Raw genomic sequence first — 21799 nt, 5'->3', positions numbered from 1 at the left:
CTAAAATCGACGATTTCTTTTGCTATGGCTTCGTAATTACGATACAGAAATAATGGTTTAGTCGAAACACGAATCAAAGGTCGTTTGCTTAATATGGTACCTTTTTTGCTCAAATCGACGTCGAAATCGAAAACAAACACCATACAATCCAAACTCACCCAAAACTCATCGAAATCTAACCACAATTTGTGGACAAGTCCAAAATCATCATAAAAACTTGTTGGAACTTTCAAAACATCGACACGGGGTCATCTTGACCCGATGTTGATCGTGGTCAACTCTAATTCTTTAACTTAACTAGTTTCTCAACCAATGACCCAAATCACACCCGAACCCTTCGGGAACCAAACCAATGACCTCACTAAGTCATAAATCACCCTCCAAACCTAATAGAATTAGCGGAATTCGATTACGGGCACGTTTACCCAAAAGACAACTTTTGATCAACCATTTTTCACTTATTCAACTTAAAAAGACTTCTAAATTCCTCACAATCAACCAAGACTCATCCAATCACCTCTAGGACCGTTCCACCCATCTCAACAAGTCAAATGCACTCTAACAGAACTACGGGGGAGGTCAAAAGGGGTAAAATAGTCAAAACGCTCAAAACAACCTAGCGGGTCGTTACAATCCTGATAGATAGAGAGGTTGTTTCCGCTAGATTCTCGGCTCAAGTAAAGCAGAAATACATCAATTGTAAGAACATATCCGGTATCAACAACGGAATAGTAAAAAAGACCAAAGCAGAAAAAACAAAGCCATAATTCGAGGACCAAAACCATTGTTTTTGTAATAAAAAAGAAGAAATAAAGCTATAATTCAAGGACCAAAAACATCATTTTCCGTAATAAAAATATAAACAAATTCCATAAAATCAAAAAAATCAGAAGTTCCAACTACGACATAACTGTCATCCACAAATGCAAAAGACTATACATACTATTTGTAGAGTCTCTATGAACTTGTACACTTTTTACCAGTCTTCCCCCGTCATTTGAACATACGTTCATTTTTCGGGCCTTACAAAAGCCCGGCCCGGCCCATTAAAGTCTCTAAAATTTCCGATCGGTTCATCACCGGCGATCTCTTTTCCTCAACAATGAAACTATTCTAGAACTTTCTAGAACCTATTCCCCCAAATTAATTCATTCACAAAAAAAAAAAAAAAAAAGGATTTTGAAGGGGGAAGAGATAAATTAATTGGAGAAGGAATGTCTAGGCAAATGGCAAATGCTGCTTTTCATAAATCCAAAACCCTCGATAATAAATATGTAATGATTTCACTTTACATCTACGTAATTGATGTACATTTTGTGAATTTTGAGTTAATTTCATTTTTTGTCCTGCTAGATATTTTTTTTTTCCTTCTGTATGTTTATGATATATTTATTACTTTATTTGATTGATTTGAAGTTCTAGTATGCTCCTTAGGTTCTGGAAATGACATTTTTTTTTTTTTATTATTATAAAGTTACCTTGTGTTTTGTAGTGAAGTAAGTGAAATTGTGGGTTTAGAAATGTTTAGTAGGTAATTTTTTGTCTTGAGAGTGTCAGGGTTTTGGATTTTTTCTGTTGAGGTATAAAAAATGGCAAAATGCTGCTTTTCTTAAATCCAAGACGCTCGATAATAAATATGTAATGATTTCACTATACCTATACATAATTGACGTACATTTTGTGAATTTAGAGTTAATTTTATTTTTTTGCCCTGCTAGATATGTTTTTTCTGTATGTTTATGGTACTTATATTCATTCTTGTGATTACACTGGGTATGTTGTTGTTGTTGTTGTTGTTTGTTTGTTTGATTGATTTTAAGTTCTAATATGCTCCTTAGGAACTTGAAATGACAATTAAAGTGAGATTATGGAATAGAATGCTGTTTTTCACAAATCAAAGATGCTCGATAACAAATATGTAGTGAATTCACTTTGCCTATCATAATTGATTTACATTTTGAGTTAGTGTTCTTTTTATTGGTAATTTTTGAGTTAGTGTTATGTAGATATATTTTGATTGTTTTCTTCTATATGTTTTTGTTTTTTCTGTCTCTATGTTTATGTTATTCTTATACATATTTTTGATTGATTTGAAGTTCTAATATGCTTCTAAGGTTTAACTTTCCTTGTGTTTTGTAGTTAAGTAAGTGAAATTATGGGTTGAAAATGTTTAGCGGGTAAAATTTTGTTGCTTTTTGTCTTGAGAGTGTCAGGGTTTTAGAATTTTTCATTCAAACAAAGTAGAATTAATAAATATTGGTTTAGATAGTGGTTATATACATATATTTTAATTTTTCTTCTTCATATGTATACTCGGCTAGATTTGCCCTGCTCTATATGGTTTTTTCCCCTGTCTCTATGTTTATGGTAATCTATTTGGTTGATGTTAAGTTCTAGTATGCTCCTTAGTAAATAGTAACTAGAACTCAAAATTAAATTTTGTAGTTAGTGAGATTACGGGTTGAAAAGGTTTAGTGGGTAAAATTTTGCTGCTTTTTGTCTTGAGAGTGCAAGAGTTTTGGGATTTTTCTGCTGAGCTATCAGAATTGTGTAGGTTCAAACAAAGTAGAATGAATGTATATCGAAGATAGTACACTTTTTGATATGTAATGATTCACTTTACCTACATAATTGACGTACATATTGTGAATTTAGAGTTAGCGGTTATACATATACATATATATATATATATATATTTTCCATGTGTATACTCGGTTATCAGAACCGTTTTGAAGAATTAGATTTGCCCTGCTCTATATGTTTTTTTCCGGTGTTTATGGTAGTCTATTCATTCTTTTGATTGATTTTAAGTTCTAGTATGCTCCTTAGGAATTACAAATGAAAAGTATTTTTGTATTCTTTTTAAGTTTCCTTGTGATTTTGTAGTTAAGTAAGTGAAATTAGGGGTTGAAGATGTTTAGTGGGTAAAATTTGTTGCGTTTTTGTCTTGAGATTGTCGGGGTTTTGGAATTTTCTTGCTGAAGTATCAAATTCTGCGAAGGTTCAAACAAAGTAGAATGAATATATATTGAAGTTGGTATGAATATATATTGAAGTTGGTACAATTTTGGATATATTATCTGTGTTTCTATATTTGTCTATATTTGAGTTCATAAGAAAATTTGGCTGCTCTTTTTGTGATCGAGGCATAGCTGATGGATTGATTGACTGATACTTGTTTTTGTGGATTGAAGATGCTTGGAGATGAGATCGGTAAGGGAGCTTATGGTCGAGTCTATAAAGGTCTGGATTTGGAAAATGGAGACTTTGTTGCAATCAAGCAAGTCTCTTTGGAGAATATTGCACAGGAGGATCTCAACATCATTATGGTATATCTTCACTTCTTGGCTAATTGTCTACTAAAAAGGAAAAAAATAGAATTCCTGATTTTTTCCAACTTTTTATGTTAGCATACGTACATTGTGTCTGCAAATATGCTTTATGCACATATTGGAATCAACTTCGGATACTTTGACTAGAGTCCATGGACAAATTTGGGGGGAAAATTGAGATTTTGATTTCTCAAATAAAAGATAAAACAGGTTTAAGACAGGGGAAATGGAATACCCATCTTGGAGAATGAAAGATTGAATTCTACGATATACATGTAAGTTTTCATAGAATATCTCTCAAAATTTAGAATATCTTTATTGCTCTAAAAGGGGCAGCCCGGTGCACTAAGCTCCCGCAATGCGTGGGGTCTGGGGAAGGGCCGGACCACAAGGGTCCATTGTACGCAACCTTATCTTGCAGAAAGGCTGTTTCCACGGTTCGAACCCGTGACCTCTTGGTCACATGGCAGCAACTTTACCAGTTACGCCAAGGCTCCCCTTCAATATCTTTATTGCTCTATTTTTATAATTTTGAATTTATTAGCCGAATCCCTGCATCCGTATCCACACCTGGATTCGCACCCCCAAATCTTAGAATTTAGATTTTTCCGAATCCGACACTCGGACCCATACCCGTATGGGATACCCGCACCCGAGTTCGAGCAACTTAGCTAATAAGTGTTGGTCTTCCTTATTCCAAGCCATGTATCCCCAGTATGTTTTCCCACAAATCATCCCTAACATTTGGTTGTGTTAAACTAATATATGATAATTACTGCTATGTGCATTGTGTATACTGTCATTTGATGTATTACATTATGTTCTCGAATTAATGTGACTTACAAGTTGTTCTTTTCTTTTGATGATGCTATACTTGGCTGGATGCATTAATGTCACAGCAAGAGATTGATTTGCTTAAGGTAAAAATATATTTCCTCTTTTGTCCTGATCATAGGATCCCTGACTCCCCAAAGGGTGAGAAAGAAAAACAAAAAGAAAATGGAATGCACCTGAAGGCATACTTTTTAGTAAGGACAACTAAACCTGTGTGATCTTATGTCGTTTTGCTCTCCAGAATTTGAACCACAAAAACATTGTGAAGTATCTTGGATCCTTAAAGACAAAGAGTCATCTTTTCATAATTCTCGAGTGAGTGAGCTTGAAACTTATCTTCACTTTTTTTGTTTTTTGCTTTAATTCTCAAGGAAACTAACTAGCTGAATTTCGATACTTGTTCAAAGGTACGTAGAGAATGGTTCACTTGCCAACATCGTCAAGCCAAACAAATTTGGGCCTTTTCCAGAGTCTTTGGTTGCTGTTTACATCTCTCAGGTCTTAGAACCTTTTGCCAAATTAGGTATCGTGGAGTTAGATGTGAAAGTTTTGATTTTTGATGGCTCTCTTTGTCGTAGGTATTGGAAGGATTGGTTTATCTACACGAGCAAGGTGTAATTCATAGGGATATCAAGGGTGCAAATATATTGACAACTAAAGAGGTTTTGATTGCACTCCCTTTCCTTTTTTTTGTTTTTGCTACATTCATCCAGGGAAGGGAAGTTACTACTCCCTTTGTTCCATTTTTTGTGGCACTTCTACTATTTGGATAGTCAAAGTAACGCTTCTTTGTTTCTTTGAACACTATTTTCTTAAATAATTTTTAAAATATATTTTATTAATTAACTTTAGGACAAACAATACTTTTTACGTAGTTTCCAAATATCTAAATTCATACTTCAAAAATCTCAAAGAATCTATATCCGAATTCGCTCAGAAAATTAAGCAATTTGGCCCTTGTATTCCGATCCCTGCTAAATAGATCAGACGAATGGAGTAATTAGTTAGTTTCTCATCGTGTTATATCTGATTTCTTTTGTGCCTTGTTTGAGAAAGAGATTTCATGAGTTGTATAACTGCATGGCTATTTACTTGCATTTCCAGTCTCGCTGTTACCAGCAATTATCATTTGGATTATATATTCAGCTCATGTAAATTTCTGCCTGACGTGTGTGTGCCATTCCCAACTACTTGTTTTTGATAAATTATTTTTGCAGGGTTTGGTGAAACTTGCTGATTTTGGTGTTGCAACGAAATTAACAGAGGCAGATGTTAATACACATTCAGTTGTTGGAACACCGTATTGGATGGCACCTGAGGTACAACAAACTCAGTTCATTGCTGTCTATATTTGGATTGACGTTTTGTTTCGCCTTGTTGCCTGTTATTAACTTCTGAAAGGGAGGAGAACTTTATTTTGATTAGTTACCGATTAGCTGTTGCTTAGCTGGTATTTCTATCTTGCCTATTAACTCATGCACTTTGTGTTCCCTATAAAGAAATCAAGTACGACTAGAAGTTAGAGTATCTTAGCTTTGATTTATTTAACCTATGTAAGAAACCACCTTCCAAAAGGCATAATTTAGCATGTCAAATCAAATAGAATTTAAGTAGACTTTCTGGAAAAGAATGCTAAACCAATCAAAGGGCAAAGAGTTTGAATGGACAGTTTACTTGTAAGAAAATGGGATTTGGTGAAATATTCTGCGGGTTGTAATTGTGGTAGCAGAAACTTGCAGCTAGAAGATCTACTTTAACGCTATCTAGTGTTTCAGGTGATTGAAATGTCAGGAGTGTGTGCTGCATCTGACATCTGGAGTGTTGGCTGTACAGTTATAGAATTGCTTACTTGTGTACCTCCGTACTATGATCTTCAGCCCATGCCTGCTCTCTTTCGGATTGTACAGGTAAGTTTTAGTTATGCTATGTCGTCTTGTCTTTACATATGAGGAAGATGGGGATAATATTTTGGAGTTTAGGTAGTGATGATATTTTTTATTCCTCTTGCTTGATTCAAATGCTACTTGAGAGGTTAAGTGGCTGCTTTGATGATATGATCTTCAACAATTTAATGAATCCTTGTCTGTTCCAGGATGATCATCCCCCAATTCCAGATAGCCTTTCTCCTGCTATCACTGATTTTCTGCGTCAGTGTTTTAAGAAGGTAATATAATATATTATTCCTGCATCAATTCAGATTTGGCACTTGATATACTTTATTAGCTAAATGAGGCCAAAGGGAGAGTGCTGCTGCACATTTAGATTAGGAATATGAGAAGTTAGGTGGCGTGACCTAAGTTGTTTACTCTCACATTTATAATGCTCAAAGGATAAAGTCACCCGTTTCGAAAAAAAATAATGGTCAAAGGATGATGTCTGATGTTGAACGTGGAATCCAACAAAACTACAAGCCAGTTTCTCTATTATTAACATTTTTAAAGTAATGTAGTTCTATAATATTGTCAAAAATTGGAGGCAGGCATGATGAACAGCGTGAGGCTTTCTAGCGAGCATGGTTGAAGTTGTAAAGTACTGAGGAGATTCTTCTACTACATTTTGTGAAATTAAATGTAGTTGGAAATACATTCTAACAGTTTGTTAAATGGAAACGTGAAGCTTTACAGACCTTGAAATTTGATATTTTTATTAGATACCTTGAATTTTGGCATTGTAGTAAAATGATGCTCGATGAGGCTCTATGCATATTAATTGGGTTGTTTGAATCTGGATGCCTGGTGATAGGTCTGTGACAATGGTGTGTACTGAGAATTAAGCAATGTTTATGCCCTTAATCACCGCTTAATCTATGGCATCACAGAGATCATATCATCATAACTCCCATTTGCCTGGTTTTATGATTTTGTCTTTTCGCGAGTCAATCCCTTGATTACTCCAATGGCTTTTGATAACTTTAGATTATCATGTTTCAGGATGCTAGACAAAGGCCTGATGCTAAGACACTACTTTCACATCCTTGGATACAAAACTCAAGGCGTGCTTTGCAGTCCTCACTCCGTCATAGCGGGACAATAAGGTAGATTTTGTAATCTACTCCTAGTTTTTTTTGCATACTGAGAAAATAACGTGGGCCAGTTGGCACGGTTTGTAACTCAGTGGATAATGGGCCTGCCCTTCTACCCTTCTCCACTTAAATATCAGTTCTTTGTCCGCGACAGGGTTCGAACCCTTGATTTGCACTGACTGTGTCATTAGACCCAAGTCCCGGCGGCTTGTAATACACATCTTGTCTTCATTTGTCTAGGTTCCTCCAGGATTGCCCTTAAAAGTCCTTTCTATGACGGTATACTTTTTGATGTACCATATTTTTCTTGCATTTATTATTTTCTAGAAATATAGAAGAAGATGGATCGTCTGTCGCAGAGGCATCAAATGAAGATGACAAGGGCGCTGCTGGAAGCTCTTCTTCCGACAAAGCAAAAGTATTTTCCTTTGGAGTTTCTTTAATACGATGAAATTATCAATTAAACAACATAGTGATACCTCGCAATCCAGGAATCTGGTCCAATATTGGCATCATCTGAAGTCTCGGAGACTAGCAAGTCAGAGGAGGTTGATGGTTCAAGTAGTACTCACATCGAAGGAAGAACTGATAAGTTTGAAGATCAATTTACGTCAGATCAAGTTCCAACTTTAGCAATTCATGAGAACTCTCTTATTCACAGCAGTGCTGATGGATCAGATGTGAATAAAGAATCAACTCTTCAAAGTTCAACAGACTTGGGTGAGCCTGATAATGTTCTTGCAAATGGTGAGCTTGAGTCTAGTGAATCCAAGGGCGGCAACGTTGTAGGTAAGAAGGTTGGAGAAAAAGGACACGGTGTTAATGCTTATTCTGCATCATCCAGTTCTGGACAAAAGAACCCAGATTATAGTCCTAGAAAGGTAAAATGCATGCTTATAATTCCTATTTTTGATTTTATAGACTTATTGTGTGTTGTTAGGCTTTCCGAGAAACATCTACCGGGGCCCTAATGTTTTTACTTGAAATGAAATATACTCTTAATGAGATGTACTTCTTTGCATCTATTGGATGTTTTTCAATAAATTCCATTAATTCTTTGAGAAAAAAGGTAGTAAAATATATGCTTATAATTCCTATTTTCTTCTTGCTGCTTACTGAATTTTGTAAAGGCTGTAAAGACATCAGCAGTTCCGCAAGGAAATGAACTGAGCAGATTCAGTGACCCCCCTGGTGATGCTTCATTGGACGACCTGTTTCATCCATTGGAGAAGAACCTGGAGAATCGCGCTGCTGAAGTCTCTCACTCTGCATCATCTTCACAAGTCGCTCAAAGCAATGCAATTGCCGAAACTGGAAAGAATGATTTGGCAACAAAGTTGAGGGCCACAATTGCTAAGAAACAAATGGAAAGTGAATCAGGACCACCAAATGGTGGCGATTTACTCAGTATCATGATGGGTGTGTTGAAGGAGGATGTAATAGACATGGACGGTTTAGTATGTGTGCTTATTCGTGTTTTCTTGATTTGTATATATTTTCTTATACAGCCGTCTTTGTCCCCCATTTTCTTAGTTCTTTCTTTTTTGGATGCTTTTCAGGGCTTTGATGATAAACTACCGACCGAAAATCTTTTTCACCTTCAGGTACTATTCAACTAGTTTCCTTGACTTATTTTTGTGACGAATGCAATGTAGTGTTTATAAGTATATTCTCGACACGGCAAAATATTCTTCCTTTAGCATATGCCAATTCCTTCATTTTCCTTCTCAGCTTGGTCTCTTAGTTAGATGTAGAATGGTTGCAAATAAGGTTTTCTTTGTTTGCTAAAGCATTAGGTTTAACAAACCGGTAGTAAACCAGTACTGTCACACTCGATATTAGAGGACAGATATAATAAATTATATCACATTCTTGAAAATTTTATTTTCTGATTTGCTAATGTGTAGAGTTAGGGATCATTTCCTTCTTTTGCAAAGAATGAATCATCTTGAGTAGATAGTTATTCTTTCCAATGGAAAAAAGGGATGGGTTGCTAAAAGGTTTTATTGGGAAGTTTCAAATTTATTTTCAAATTTTAAAGAACGAAAAAAAGCAATGATTGAGGGAGAAACTGGACCTAATGGTAGCAGAAAGAGGGGGGGGGGGGGGGGGGTGTTTAAGCTCAAAATGGTGTAACCAATAGCCGGTAATAGGGATTTCTAGCTTGTGCCAGAGAAGTGTAAGATAATTTCCTATGTATAATCCTGTAATCTCTAGTTTACGTGCCTTTCTAATATGTTTTGTTTGCATTGACTGTTACAAAAAGTTCGATGTCCTTTAATTTTTATGAATTTCTAGACAGAAGATAAATGAAAACCTGACTCATGGACATGTTGGAACTTATCATATGGACAGGCTGTAGAATTCAGCAAGTTAGTATCATCTTTAAGAACAGATGAATCAGAAGATGTTATTGTATCAGCTTGTCAGAAGTTAATTGCTTTTTTTCATCAACGGCCAGACCAGAAACGTGTTTTTGTCACCCAGCACGGTTTGCTTCCTCTGATGGAGTTACTTGAGGTTCCCAAAACTCGTGTATGTCTTTATCTGGTGATCGTATTGGTGCTTCAGTCTCTATGCACATTCAACAGCTGTGGTTGATTCTTTTTCTGGTTAATTCGTTTAATATGCTTTCAATTTTCAGGTCATGTGTTCAGTGCTGCAGGTACTGAATCTGATTGTTCAAGATAACACAGATTCCCAAGAAAATGCTTGTCTCGTTGGCCTTGTAAGTAGTTCTTGCATTTATTCTTCTGATTGTACTTTGAATGTTGGTAAATAAATCTTGGATAATTTCAGAAAGTAAAAGACTGCAAAATATAGTTTTATTGATACTGGGGCTAAACCATTTTTCTCAACTTTATATTAAGATAACACGTATTCCCAAGAAAATACTCATCTTGTTGGCCTAGTAGGTGTTACATTTAAACTTCTGATTGTACTCTGAATATGATAAAATAAATGTTCAGTAATTCGGGAAAGTTAATACTGCAAACAATATTTTCTTGATACTGGGGCTAAAACATTTTTCTGAACTTGTCTTTATGTTTAATTGTTTTGTAGATCCCGGTTGTGATGAGTTTTGCTGCCCCCGATCGTCCCCGGGAAATTCGTATGGAAGCAGCTTATTTCTTTCAGCAGCTTTGTCAGTCGAGGTATAGAGATTATGGCTTGGGTTGTTGTCTTGTTGACATGAAAAGTTGTGAACCTTACTTTATGATTGCTTTCTTTACAGTTCCTTGACATTGCAAATGTTTATTGCTAACCGTGGAATACCTGTTCTTGTGGGATTTTTAGAAGCTGACTATGCCAAATATAGGTTTGTCTTCTGTATCCTTTGATTAGAGCATTTCTACGAGCTGTCATACCTCATGCCTTCTTCATTTTTGACCTTAACTGAATGTAGTTTCTCTTGTATAATTATTTTGGTCTGCAAGAGTTGCTATCTAATGTTTATATTGGAACTTTGTCTTTTGTGTACATTTATATTTCGATTTTGTTCATTGTTGGATTTTTTTTTTTGTTAATAAAAATTAATTTGGAGTTGATCTGAACTCCGAAGTGTGAAAACAGTTGATCACTGATATAATTGTGTTGGAGGGGTTAGTATGTCACCATCAAGAAGTACAAAATTACTACTGAGATTTCACAAAACTAATTAAGAAAAAAAAGAGAAGAAATTCTTTAAGAAGTGTCATGACCTGGATATTTTCAATCAGGGTCCTCGGTAATTGAAAAAGACCTGAGTTCAGATAGCAGTGTCAGCCCGAGTTAAGTGTGGTTGGCATATAGCGGTTAGAGGGGTGATTTTGACAACCAATAATCTGATAAAGAGGAAGGTTACTTGCGCCTGATGGTGCTTTATGTACTGGGATTCGGGTGAATATCAATAAACTAAAGGAGACTTATGCCTTTCCTTTTTCACCCCCCTTCCCCTGCTTATCCTTTTCATCAACCGATAAATATTATTCAAAATTAGACAAAGTGTGTTCATGCTTTTGACTGATAGAAGCTCTGAAAGAGGAATGTTAACAATCTTCAAGTAGAGCTCTTATAGGGTAAAAGAAGAACCTTTATTCATTTTATGTGCATTTTAACCTGGGACTTTATGGAACTAGCCTAGAACTACACTTTTGGAATCAGAAGCATCGCTCATTTTTCTGATGCAACACACTTTTGGAGATCACAAAAGGTTTGTTGAGTGCGACGCTTCAGTTTCTGGGATTAACTCGGGTCTTTTCTAAATCCTGCTTGTAAAGGATTGAAGTGATTAAGAGGGACCGCTACAAATTTTTTGTTTCCATATCAAGCCGGCTTTGATAATTTTGTTATGCTATGAGTGTAATGGAGCAGTATGGACAGTGAGGATTCATAGCTGAGTCCAACTTTCTTGGGAATGAGGCCTAGTAGTAGTTGTTGTATCAAGCCGACTTTAACCTTCATTGCATCTTATGGCTCTTTCGGTCATTGACACTTTCTGTATGAATTTTAGTTCTACCAGAGATAATACTGGGGTTGGCGCTGTGCATAAACGTTTTCCTTTTAAATAAATGGTTGTGCTTAAATATTTGGACTGCTGAATTCTCTCTATTTCTAGTATTATGTAAAGCAAAACTTGGAAACAAATTTGAAAGCTAGTTACTTCCAATTTTGTGCAACTATGTATGCTGGTACACAAATGGGGAATAACTAAACTTGCATTCAATTTCTTTTCCCAAGTTTTACTGTATCTAAACCTTCGATTTCCTGCAACTATGTATGCTGGTACACAAATGGGAAATAACTAAACTCACATTCAAATTTTTCCCCAAGTTCTAATGTACCTAAACCTCACATCTTATATCTTAACATAGACACTGAGGGCTCGTTTGGTACAAGGGATAAGGGACGAATAGTCCCCGGATTAAATTTGAGGTAAGTTTATTCCACGTTTGGTTAGGATAAAATCGCGGCATAACTGATCCCGGGATTAGTTATCCCGGGATTGTGGTGTTATTTTATCCCTGTGGGAGGGTGGAATAACTAATCCCAGGGTAAGTAATCCTGGGATAACTTGTTTCCCATCCAAATGACCCCTAAGAAATATAGAGAATTTGGCAATCCAGATGTGGATAGGATTGGGAATGCTATAACTAATGGATAACTCTGCGAACTTATTTTAACTTCTCCTTTTTCACTTGCCCCTATTCTCTCTCTTTACTTTTTCTTTAAATTTAGATTGAAAACAGGATGACCTAAATTACTTGACGTGATAAATTAGCATCTCAAATCAACTAGCTTCATTTAATCTATTATGCAAATAATATTTGCTTATTTGCTAAAGTCCCCCCTCCCAAAACACATGCAGGGAAATGGTTCACATGGCTATAGATGGCATGTGGCAGGTGTTTAAGCTTCAGAAGTCTACCCCTAGAAATGATTTTTGCCGTATAGCGGCTAAAAATGGAATTCTGCTCAGGCTCATCAACACTCTCTACAGCTTGAATGAAGCAGCTCGTTTAACTTCTGCATCTGGTGGAGGTGGGTTCCCAGCTGATGGATTGGCTCCCCGACCACGGTCTGGGCCACTGGACCCTGGCAATTCTTCATTTATGCAGACTGAAATGCCCCCTTATGGAACTGATCAGTCAGATATGCTTAAAATTAAGAACGGAGACCGTGTTTTGCCATCTGGAATGCAGGAACCTTCACGTACTTCAGCTTCACATTCACCAGATTCTCCATTTGTTCGACAGGATGGTGAGAGACCTCGGTCAAGTAATGCTACAATGGAAGCTTCAGGTCTGTCAAGATTGCCAGATGGAACACCTTTTGATAAATCAGGAAATTTAGTAACAAAAGATCGAGAAAGCCTAGACAGATACAAAAATGATCTCTCTCGAGCTGAGATTGACCTTAGACAGCAAAGAGGTGGCAATACAAGTAGAATATCAACTGACAGGGCATCGAAACAGATGGAAGGGGCATCATATGGGTTTCCTGCTTCAGCAGCTACTCAGCAAGAGAATGTTCGGCCCCTTCTTAGTTTGTTGGAGAAGGAACCCCCATCTCGCCATTTCTCGGGTCAGCTTGAATATCACAATCTTCCTGGACTGGAGAAGCATGAAAGTATACTCCCTCTTCTACATGCATCTAATGAAAAGAAAACCAATGGTTTGGACTTTTTGATGGCTGAATTTGCAGGTAATGCTTCAGCTGCTTGTTTCATTTGTTGCCTTTGCTGTAGAAACTGCGAACCTCCCTGCCTCCCATTGTAATTGGAAAAGAATTGAAATTTTTGTAATACTCCTTTCTTACAAGGGATTGTCTTTTGATTAGCATCAAGCAGACTCTTGTTTTTATCTTCTCTAGTGAGTAGGATTCCTCTAAATGCTCGATTAATGGCTGAACAGAGGTTTCTGGACGTGGAAGGGAAAATACTAACCTGGAGTCATTGCCTAGAAGTCCACTTAAAGCTGCCACTAAGAAAGTTGGAGGGGCGGCTTCTACTGATGGAATTGCTTCAACTTCTGGACTTGCATCACAGACTGCATCAGGTGTGTTGTCCGGTTCTGGAGTGTTAAATGCTAGAGCAGGAAGTGCAGCATCATCTGGAATACTTTCACACATGGTTCCCCCTTGGAATGCTGATGTTGCAAGAGAATACTTGGAAAAGGTAGCAGACCTTCTGCTTGAGTTTGCTGCAGCAGACACAACCGTAAAATCCTTCATGTGCAGCCAAAGTTTGCTCAGCCGTCTTTTTCAGATGTTTAACAAGATAGAGCCCCCTATTCTTCTTAAGGTACTTCATTTCTCGTGAAAGTTTCTGTCCTTCAATGTTTTTACTATTATCACATAATTATGCTCATGATGGTTCCTTTATTTTATTTTCCTTTCTTTCAGCTATTGAAATGCATTAATCACCTTTCAACAGACCCACACTGCTTAGAACATCTCCAGCGAGCAGATGCAATAAAGTATTTGATACCCAATCTTGATCTCAAAGAGGGTCCTCTTGTGTCCCAAATACATCATGAGGTAATCTAAGCATTTAATTCATGGGTTATCCGGAGTGCCTGGTGATGCATACGTTTTTACAGCAGAACCAAACATGAAGTACGTGATAAATTGTAATTTTCCCAGTATTATTTACTGGTAACAGTCTGCAATTATAAACAAGCAAGGTAGAGAAAATGAAAAGAAGAAAATAGAAAAATGTCTTTCTACCGTTAGTTTATTATTAATCTTATCCAAAATTACTAAATTAACAATAATAAAAGTAGATTAATTGCACTTATAAAAAAGGTAGTAGAAATAATTACATTTTTTATTTGTGGGTATCAAAAGAAAAGAAAGAGAAATAAATACCACATGCTCATGGTAGGAAGATGAAAGGAGCATAGATTATAGCTTAGTTTGAGGTGAAAATATCAGATAACAAGGAAATGCTTGCTTTTGACTCTGTGAGGACAACAATGTTGACATTGGCCAAGCTAATTAGTAGTTTCTGTCTATCTTGCTTTCTTATATGACCTTTTTACTACATGACTGGGTTAAGTTTTGAAAGCCTTTAGCTGTGGCTCTTGGACAAGTCAACAGAGGGAACAACTGCCCCCACTCAACAATAGCCGGACCTGCTGTTGCTGTTTTGTTATTTTCTTAGTTACAAGTGCTTGTAAAATAGCTCATAAATCAGAACCATACTTTGATCTAGATATAGAGGAAGATCTCTCTTCCTGGTCTATTTTTTGTCTTATCTCGGTAGTTGTGATATGATATCTAAGTCTATGCTTGTGCGGTGCTTATGGATCGTTTCTTGCCTGTCTTCCTTGCTTCAGGTTCTCCATGCATTGTTCAACCTCTGCAAGATCAATAAGAGAAGACAGGAGCAAGCTGCGGAAAATGGAATTATTCCACACTTGATGCATTTTGTAATGACCAGTTCTCCTTTGAAACAATATGCATTACCTCTCCTATGTGATATGGCTCATGCATCACGTAATTCAAGAGAACAGCTCCGTGCTCATGGTGGGCTAGATGTATACTTGAGCTTACTTGAAGATGAAATCTGGTCTGTCACAGCATTAGATTCCATTGCTGTTTGTTTGGCACATGACAACGAAAGCAGGAAAGTGGAACAAGCGTTGCTTAAAAAGGATGCCATACAGAAAATGGTCAAGTTCTTCGAAAGCTGTCCAGAACAGCATTTTCTGCACATACTCGAGCCTTTCCTGAAAATTATCACGTATGTCATTTTTAGAGTTTTTACTTTGCCTGCTTGCAAATGTTGTGTGCTTGTCTTTGTTTAACTTATGTTAATGAATCTGCCTACAACTGAATGACATCTGGAAACGTGGTTGGTTGGAACGTGGTAAGTTTGACCATTTTTGGCTTGGTAGTAATTAGCTGGCAAGACTCACCTGTCAAAAGAGAGCAAGTGCTTCTGGCCAGATACATTTATCGAGATCTTGGTAGATGCACTCTTATGTAGTAGAGCTGATATATCTTTTCATAGCTTATTTGACTTTGAGGCTGTGTTTGAGTAGTCTCTAAATGGTCTCTATCCTACTAGATGAGCAATATACTCTTGGTGCTTCTTTTTGACTCATCTCAATATAGGTAATACTTGTTTTAATTCCTGTTGTCCTCTCTGTGTATGATTAATTAATAAACCCACTTAGGACAACAGAACTTTCCACTCTAGTCCTGCATGCTGAATTACCTTATTGACTTTTGTTAAATAGTTTTTCCTGGTATTTTACTATGAAGATATTCTTCTGTTGATTTCTGGTTAACTTTTGTGCAGGAAATCGTCTCGAATAAATACAACTCTTGCTGTCAATGGATTAACACCATTGCTTGTCTCTAGACTTGACCACCGAGATGCTATAGCTCGACTGAATTTGCTCAAGTTGATAAAGGTGAGAAATTATTGTTTTTGGGTGGTTCTATTATGGTATTTGCGACTTTCTAGTGCTGCTCAGTTGATTAAATGGTCTTCACTGTTTTTCCCATTGGTAACTTATTCTGCCTCTCGCAATCAGTTCTATTCTATAGAGGGGATATGTTGTAATAGCAACAAGGGACATGATGATATCCCCTCCGTGACTGGACAACCTCCTTCAAACGACTTGATATTTGTCCTTTCAAGATTTAACTTTCCAAAAATTCTGTATTGAATTTTGTGTAGCATTAGCAATGGGCAACCTGAATGGTATTTACTATCTAGTGTTTGTTAAAGCAATTGCTGATGATTTGCTGACAATGTTTTTGATGTCAGGCTGTGTATGAGCACCATCCGCGTCCAAAACAACTTATTGTGGAAAATGATCTGCCTCAAAAGCTTCAGAATTTGATTGAAGAGCGCAGAGATGGACAGAGTTCGGGTGGCCAAGTTTTGGTGAAACAGATGGCGACTTCTCTGCTTAAAGCACTCCACATAAACACAGTTTTGTAAATTACCAGATTGTTACTTCCATGCTAAGTGTCTGCGAGCTTGTATATTTTCTTGGTTTCATGTAATTAGTCTTTTTTCTCAGTTTGCATTATTTGTTGTGCTTTGGGTCATCGGGTGTTTTTTAAGCCCTCAATCCTCTTTCCAATGTAAAGTATATCCTTCTGAGCGTCTACAAAATGAGATGCATGTATCGAGATTGTGAGTCACTTTGATTTTCCTTTCTGAACTATGAACTAATTCAAGTAGTTTTATCTGTACTAGAAAGTAAAATCACTTTCCTCACTGGATTGTACATTGTGCCTTTTTTAACAAATACTGAATCATATATAAGGAATTAGAGTTGCATCCATTTTTTCTTTCTTCTTGAAGCTGATAAATTATCAAAAACGATTTTATGTTTCTGGATACTTTTTACACAAATATATTGACTACAATAAAACTTGCGAGAGAACATCTCTTATACACCTCTATCACTTAACCATGATTGTTCAATATACATTATGAAAACACCTCTATCACTTAACCATGATTGTTCAATATACATTATGAAAACTTCGGCGAACGGGGCTCTCAGGCCGGGATATAATTAGCCAGATTGTTCAATATACATTGAAGAAAACTTATCCGATGCCAGGCAAATGGGTCTCCCAGACCGTCTGGCATAATAATTTTGAGAAGACGGAACTGGACATCTCATTTGGCTTTATTGAGGCTTCAGTAGTGTCCTCTCTGCAATAGCTTTTGACCTGGTAGGTTCCATGTCACATCAATTCGAGCTTTGCTTAATTTGTTCAATTAAAGGCCTTATAATTATAATGCAATTGCATTAGCTAGTCCAATTGCTATTTCTATTTATTCGCTCGGACAATCTGTTTGGTTCTTTGCACCTAATGTTTTCTTCAATATACTTAACGATAATTAAATAATATGGTTTAATGTGAAACCTTATTGCCAAATCAGGTTAAACTTAGACTACTAGATTTACCTGATCGACAAGATAAATATTACTGTACTACTAATCTTCATCCCATAGATTCTGCTTGTGTCATGTAAATTCTGCTTGAAGGACAAAATTTAAAGACCACCATTTTGAGGGATAAAAATTAAAGACCACCCCCAGCGAAGGGCAATCCTGCAAATTGCCCGTTTTAATTTGCAATTGGGTCGGACGGGTTTTGGGTCGGGTATGAGATTCTTTTAAGTAGTGGGTTGGGTCTTTTATTTAGATTCCGTCAAAGTAAGGGTATATTTAGAACTTTGGCTGATGGTGGAGTATATATTATCAAAAAGTATAACGGGGGACAAAGTTCAACAATAAAACAAAGTAAAGGGGTATATCTGACCCTTTTCCGTAAAATATATGATAGTTTCTAATTATCATAAATAAAATGCTTCATTTTTTTAGATTTTTGTTTGGGTTTTTTCGAATGATCGTAAATTAGGTTTTTATCTCTCATTTTTTAGTATATATACCTACTCCAGTGGTTCTAATTTTTCCTTCATCCCGTACATTTATTATCCTTTTTTCCAGTTTATGACGATTTTATATTCCGTTTCAAACTCAATTTTCTAATTCAAATATTTTTGTTTGTCCTTTAAAATAAGTATTTGAATGAATTAATCCCTAAAAGCATAAATGTATAGCTTTGCATCTAAGAAAATTAAAAAGTGCATCTTGAAAAAAAAAAATACATGAATTTGATTTAAAAATTTATAATATTTTATTAACTTTTGGCTCTAGGCCACTGATTGTTGAGCGGGCCGTACCAAAAGTTGCAATAAATAGTGTGAATAACAAATGAGAAAGAGATGGAACATTGGAGAAAAGGAATGTAATCCGTGTGAGATGACTGTCAAGCTTAAACTCAAGGAAGAGTTCTTTTCAGACTTGGGAGAAGTTGCTGTAGTAAATGGAATGTAGAACTAAAAATACAGTGGCTCCCTAATTATGCAACATAGCTAGGTGAATTTTCCTACAGACAAGAATGCTTAGCAAGAGCCAAATTCACATTAGACACTCCAAATAGAATCTCAATCTAAACAAATTTGAAACAGACCTTTATGAAAATAAGATTTGACAAACAAGAAAGATAATTTTTCCATTTCAAGTCTCTTGTCAAACATAAGGCATCTAACTTACAACGTCAAATTACGTTCTTGAGATAGTCAATCCACTATGTTTAGATTCCCAAAATTAATTACAGTTAACACGGAGCAAAGACATCAGTGTAGTCAAGACACACTCAACAGCCTAACTACAGCGGTTATATTTACGCCTCTGTCCGAGGTGCGAATTAGAGTGATATCATAAAACATAGAAAAGTTCAGCACATTAAGATCTCGAATTCCAAATACTATCTAGTGGAAAGACCACGTTGGCGCACACTCTACCCTCCACAGACCCCATTTTGTAGAATTATATGTTAGGATTGGAAAAATCTTCTATTCATAACCGGAACAGAATTACAATAGGAGGAGCAACTCTCACACTCAACTATTACAAAAAACCAATCCTAAACTGAATACCTATATCTCACTCAAGTGTTTTCTTTACTATTTTTCTCTCTTGCTCTTGGTGATGCTACAAATGATAGAAGGCTTCCCTATTTATAGGGATGAAATGAACCTATTCATGTCATTTGTGACTCAAGCAAGCACTTGACAATTTGTCAAATACAAGGAAGATGTTTTCTTCCTTAAAACAAGGAATATGTTTTCTTCCTCAAAACAAGGGAAATGTTTTCTTCTTTAAAATGAGGGAGATGTTTCCTTCCTCAAATTATGGGATGAACCTAACAAATCTCCCCCTCCAGTCCCATACACCTGAAGGAGGTACACTGGCTTTTAGTTTGAGTGTATGCCGACAAGTTCTTTGCACAATTCGAACTTGTCTCTCGGTACCACCTTGGTCAGCATGTATGCAGGATTGTTGTTTGTGTTGATCTTGGAGAGCTTCAGTTCATGTTGCTCGACTGCTTCTCTGAGCCAGTGATATCGAACGTCAATATGTTTTGTGCGTGAGTGGTACCTCGAGTTTTTGCTGAGATCCATAGCGCTTTGACTATCATAATGAACTGTGTATTTTTCTTGTCGGAAACCCAGTTCTTGAAGGAAACGTTTCAGCCACATAAGCTCCTTCCCAGCTTCAACTGCGGCAATGTATTCGGCTTCTGTGGTTGATAGTGCTACACAGTTTTGTAACTTGGATTGCCATGACACAGCTCCCCCTGCAAATGTGAATATATAACTCGAAGTTGATTTCCTGCTATCATAATCTCCTGCCATGTCAACATCAGTGTAACCTTCCAAAATCGGCTTAGCTCCCCCATAGCACAAACATAGTCTGGATGTACCCTTCAGGTACCGTAGTATCCACTTGACAGCTTCCCAATGTTTTCTTCCTGGATTTGATAAGTATCTGCTCACAACACCGACAGCATGAGCAATGTCTGGCCTTGTGCACACCATTGCATACATCAAACTTCCAACTGCTGAAGAGTAGGGCACTGCTTTCATCTTCTTCTTTTCTTCTTCGGAAGAAGGACAACTTTCCTTGCTCAACTTGAAGTGATTTGCTAGTGGAGTACCGACAGGCTTGGTATTTTTCATGTTGAACCTTTTGATCACGCGTTCAACGTATTCCTCTTGTGACAAGAACAACTTCTTTGCCTTTCGATCACGAATGATTTTCATGCCCAAGATATGTTGTGCAGGGCCTAAGTCTTTCATATCAAAGAACTTAGACAAATCTTTCTTCAAGTTGTTGATCATAGTTGCATCTTGGCCTACTATCAGCATATCATCCACATAGAGCAGAAGGATGATAAATTTTCCATCGGGGAACTTCTTCAAGTACACACAATGATCTGCAGTTGTTCTTTTGTATTGATGTTTCAGCATGAATGAGTCGAACTTTTTGTACCATTGCCTTGGGGCTTGCTTGAGACCGTAGAGACTCTTCCTTAACTTGCAAACGAGATGCTCTTTCTTTGGGATTCGGAAACCATCGGGCTGCTCCATGTATATTTCTTCCTCCAAATCACCATGCAGAAAAGCTGTTTTCACGTCCATCTGCTCAAGTTCAAGATCCATACTTGCCACCAATCCGAGAACCACTCGGATAGACATCATCTTCACAACCGGCGAAAAAATCTCATCAAAGTCGATTCCTTCCTTCTATTGGAAACTTTTGACTACGAGCCTTGCCTTGTACTTCACGATATTTCCGCTAGTATCTTTCTTGAGCTTGAAGACCCATTTGTTCTTCAAGGCCTTCTTTCCCGGAGGAAGTTTCACCAACTCATATGTTTGATTCTTTTGTAAAGAATTCATTTCTTCCTCCATGGCCTGTCGCCAATTGGATTTTTCACGATGAGATTGAGCTTCTTGAAAGCTCTCTGGCTCCCCCTCGCTGGTAAGAAGGATCCATTCTGTTGGCGAGTATGACCTTTGAGGGATTAACCCTCGTGCAGAGCGTCGAACTTGATTATTTCCAGTTGCGTCTTAGGGTGAAGGCTCCCCCTGCTCAAGAATTTCTTCGTTTTGATCATCATCAACATCTGTCGGATCAATGTTTTCTTGTTCATCATGGACATTATCATGAAGTTCCTCATTGTTGAGAGGAATGTGTGGTGATTCAGGGACATCATCTGGAGCATGATAACTTCGTTGCTTGTTGACTGTTGGAGCACACTCATGAAACTGGTTTTCATGAAACACGACGTCTCTACTTCGAATCACTTTCTTCATTTCGGGATCCCACAGCCTGTATCCGAACTCTTGATCTCCATAGCCGATAAAGATACACGGAGTTGATCTGAGATCAAGCTTCTGCCTCAACTCCTTGGATACATGCACAAATGCCTTGCAGCCGAACACTTTCAAGTGAGAATATGAAATATCTTTCCCAGACCATATCTTTTCTGGAACTTCAAAGTTCAATGGGACTGAAGGTGACCTGTTTATAAGATAACAAGCTGTCAGAACAGCTTCGCCCCAGAATGGCTTTGGCAGTTTAGCCATACTGAGCATGCATCAGATTTTCTCAAAAATAGTGCGGTTCATTCTTTCAGCTACACCGTTATGTTGTGGTGTTCGTGGCACCGTTTTCTCATGTCTGATCCCATGTTCAGCACAACATGCCAAAAACTCCCGGGAAGTGTACTCGCCTCCATT

The 21799-nt window shown here is 37.1% G+C and overlaps 1 protein-coding gene across 3 annotated transcripts; it reads left to right on the top strand.

The window, feature by feature from the left end:
* The first annotated feature begins 936 nt into the window (after positions 1 to 936).
* Positions 937 to 16916, top strand: LOC132632319 (MAP3K epsilon protein kinase 1-like). Of its 3 annotated transcripts, none has more exons than XM_060348204.1 (24): positions 937 to 1274; positions 3195 to 3329; positions 4232 to 4252; positions 4408 to 4481; positions 4574 to 4664; positions 4745 to 4828; positions 5384 to 5485; positions 5942 to 6073; positions 6259 to 6330; positions 7097 to 7200; positions 7516 to 7606; positions 7680 to 8069; positions 8328 to 8645; positions 8748 to 8792; positions 9544 to 9723; positions 9833 to 9916; positions 10252 to 10343; positions 10424 to 10507; positions 12536 to 13371; positions 13581 to 13969; positions 14071 to 14205; positions 15006 to 15412; positions 15974 to 16088; positions 16448 to 16916. In XM_060348204.1, exons 1-24 carry the CDS (start codon positions 1215 to 1217, stop codon positions 16622 to 16624), a joined length of 4218 nt encoding a protein of 1405 aa, XP_060204187.1. In that variant the 5' UTR covers positions 937 to 1214; the 3' UTR covers positions 16625 to 16916. The 3 variants fall into 3 exon arrangements, with proteins under 3 accessions (XP_060204187.1, XP_060204186.1, XP_060204188.1); XM_060348203.1 differs by having other exon boundaries at positions 938 to 1274; positions 8319 to 8645; XM_060348205.1 differs by lacking the exon at positions 937 to 1274 and adding an exon at positions 1620 to 1638 and having other exon boundaries at positions 8319 to 8645.
* Positions 16917 to 21799: the final 4883 nt, after the last annotated feature.

Source organism: Lycium barbarum, chromosome 3 (genome assembly GCF_019175385.1).
Source record: "Lycium barbarum isolate Lr01 chromosome 3, ASM1917538v2, whole genome shotgun sequence".
NCBI lineage: Eukaryota > Viridiplantae > Streptophyta > Magnoliopsida > Solanales > Solanaceae > Lycium > Lycium barbarum.
The sequence above is the reverse complement of the archived record's forward strand: the minus strand, read 5'-3'. Positions and strand labels throughout refer to the sequence as shown.

What these genes read in the sequence shown, in the direction of transcription:
- LOC132632319 (XM_060348203.1), top strand. Translation starts at nt 1,215, where the DNA reads ATGTCTAGGCAAATGGCAAATGCTGCTTTTCATAAATCCAAAACCCTC. An exon ending in CATCTTTTCATAATTCTCGA is followed by an intron (nt 4,482 to 4,573) that starts GTGAGTGAGCTT and finishes ACTTGTTCAAAG; the next exon opens with GTACGTAGAGAATGGTTCAC. An exon ending in ATTTGCTCAAGTTGATAAAG is followed by an intron (nt 16,089 to 16,447) that starts GTGAGAAATTAT and finishes TTTTGATGTCAG; the next exon opens with GCTGTGTATGAGCACCATCC.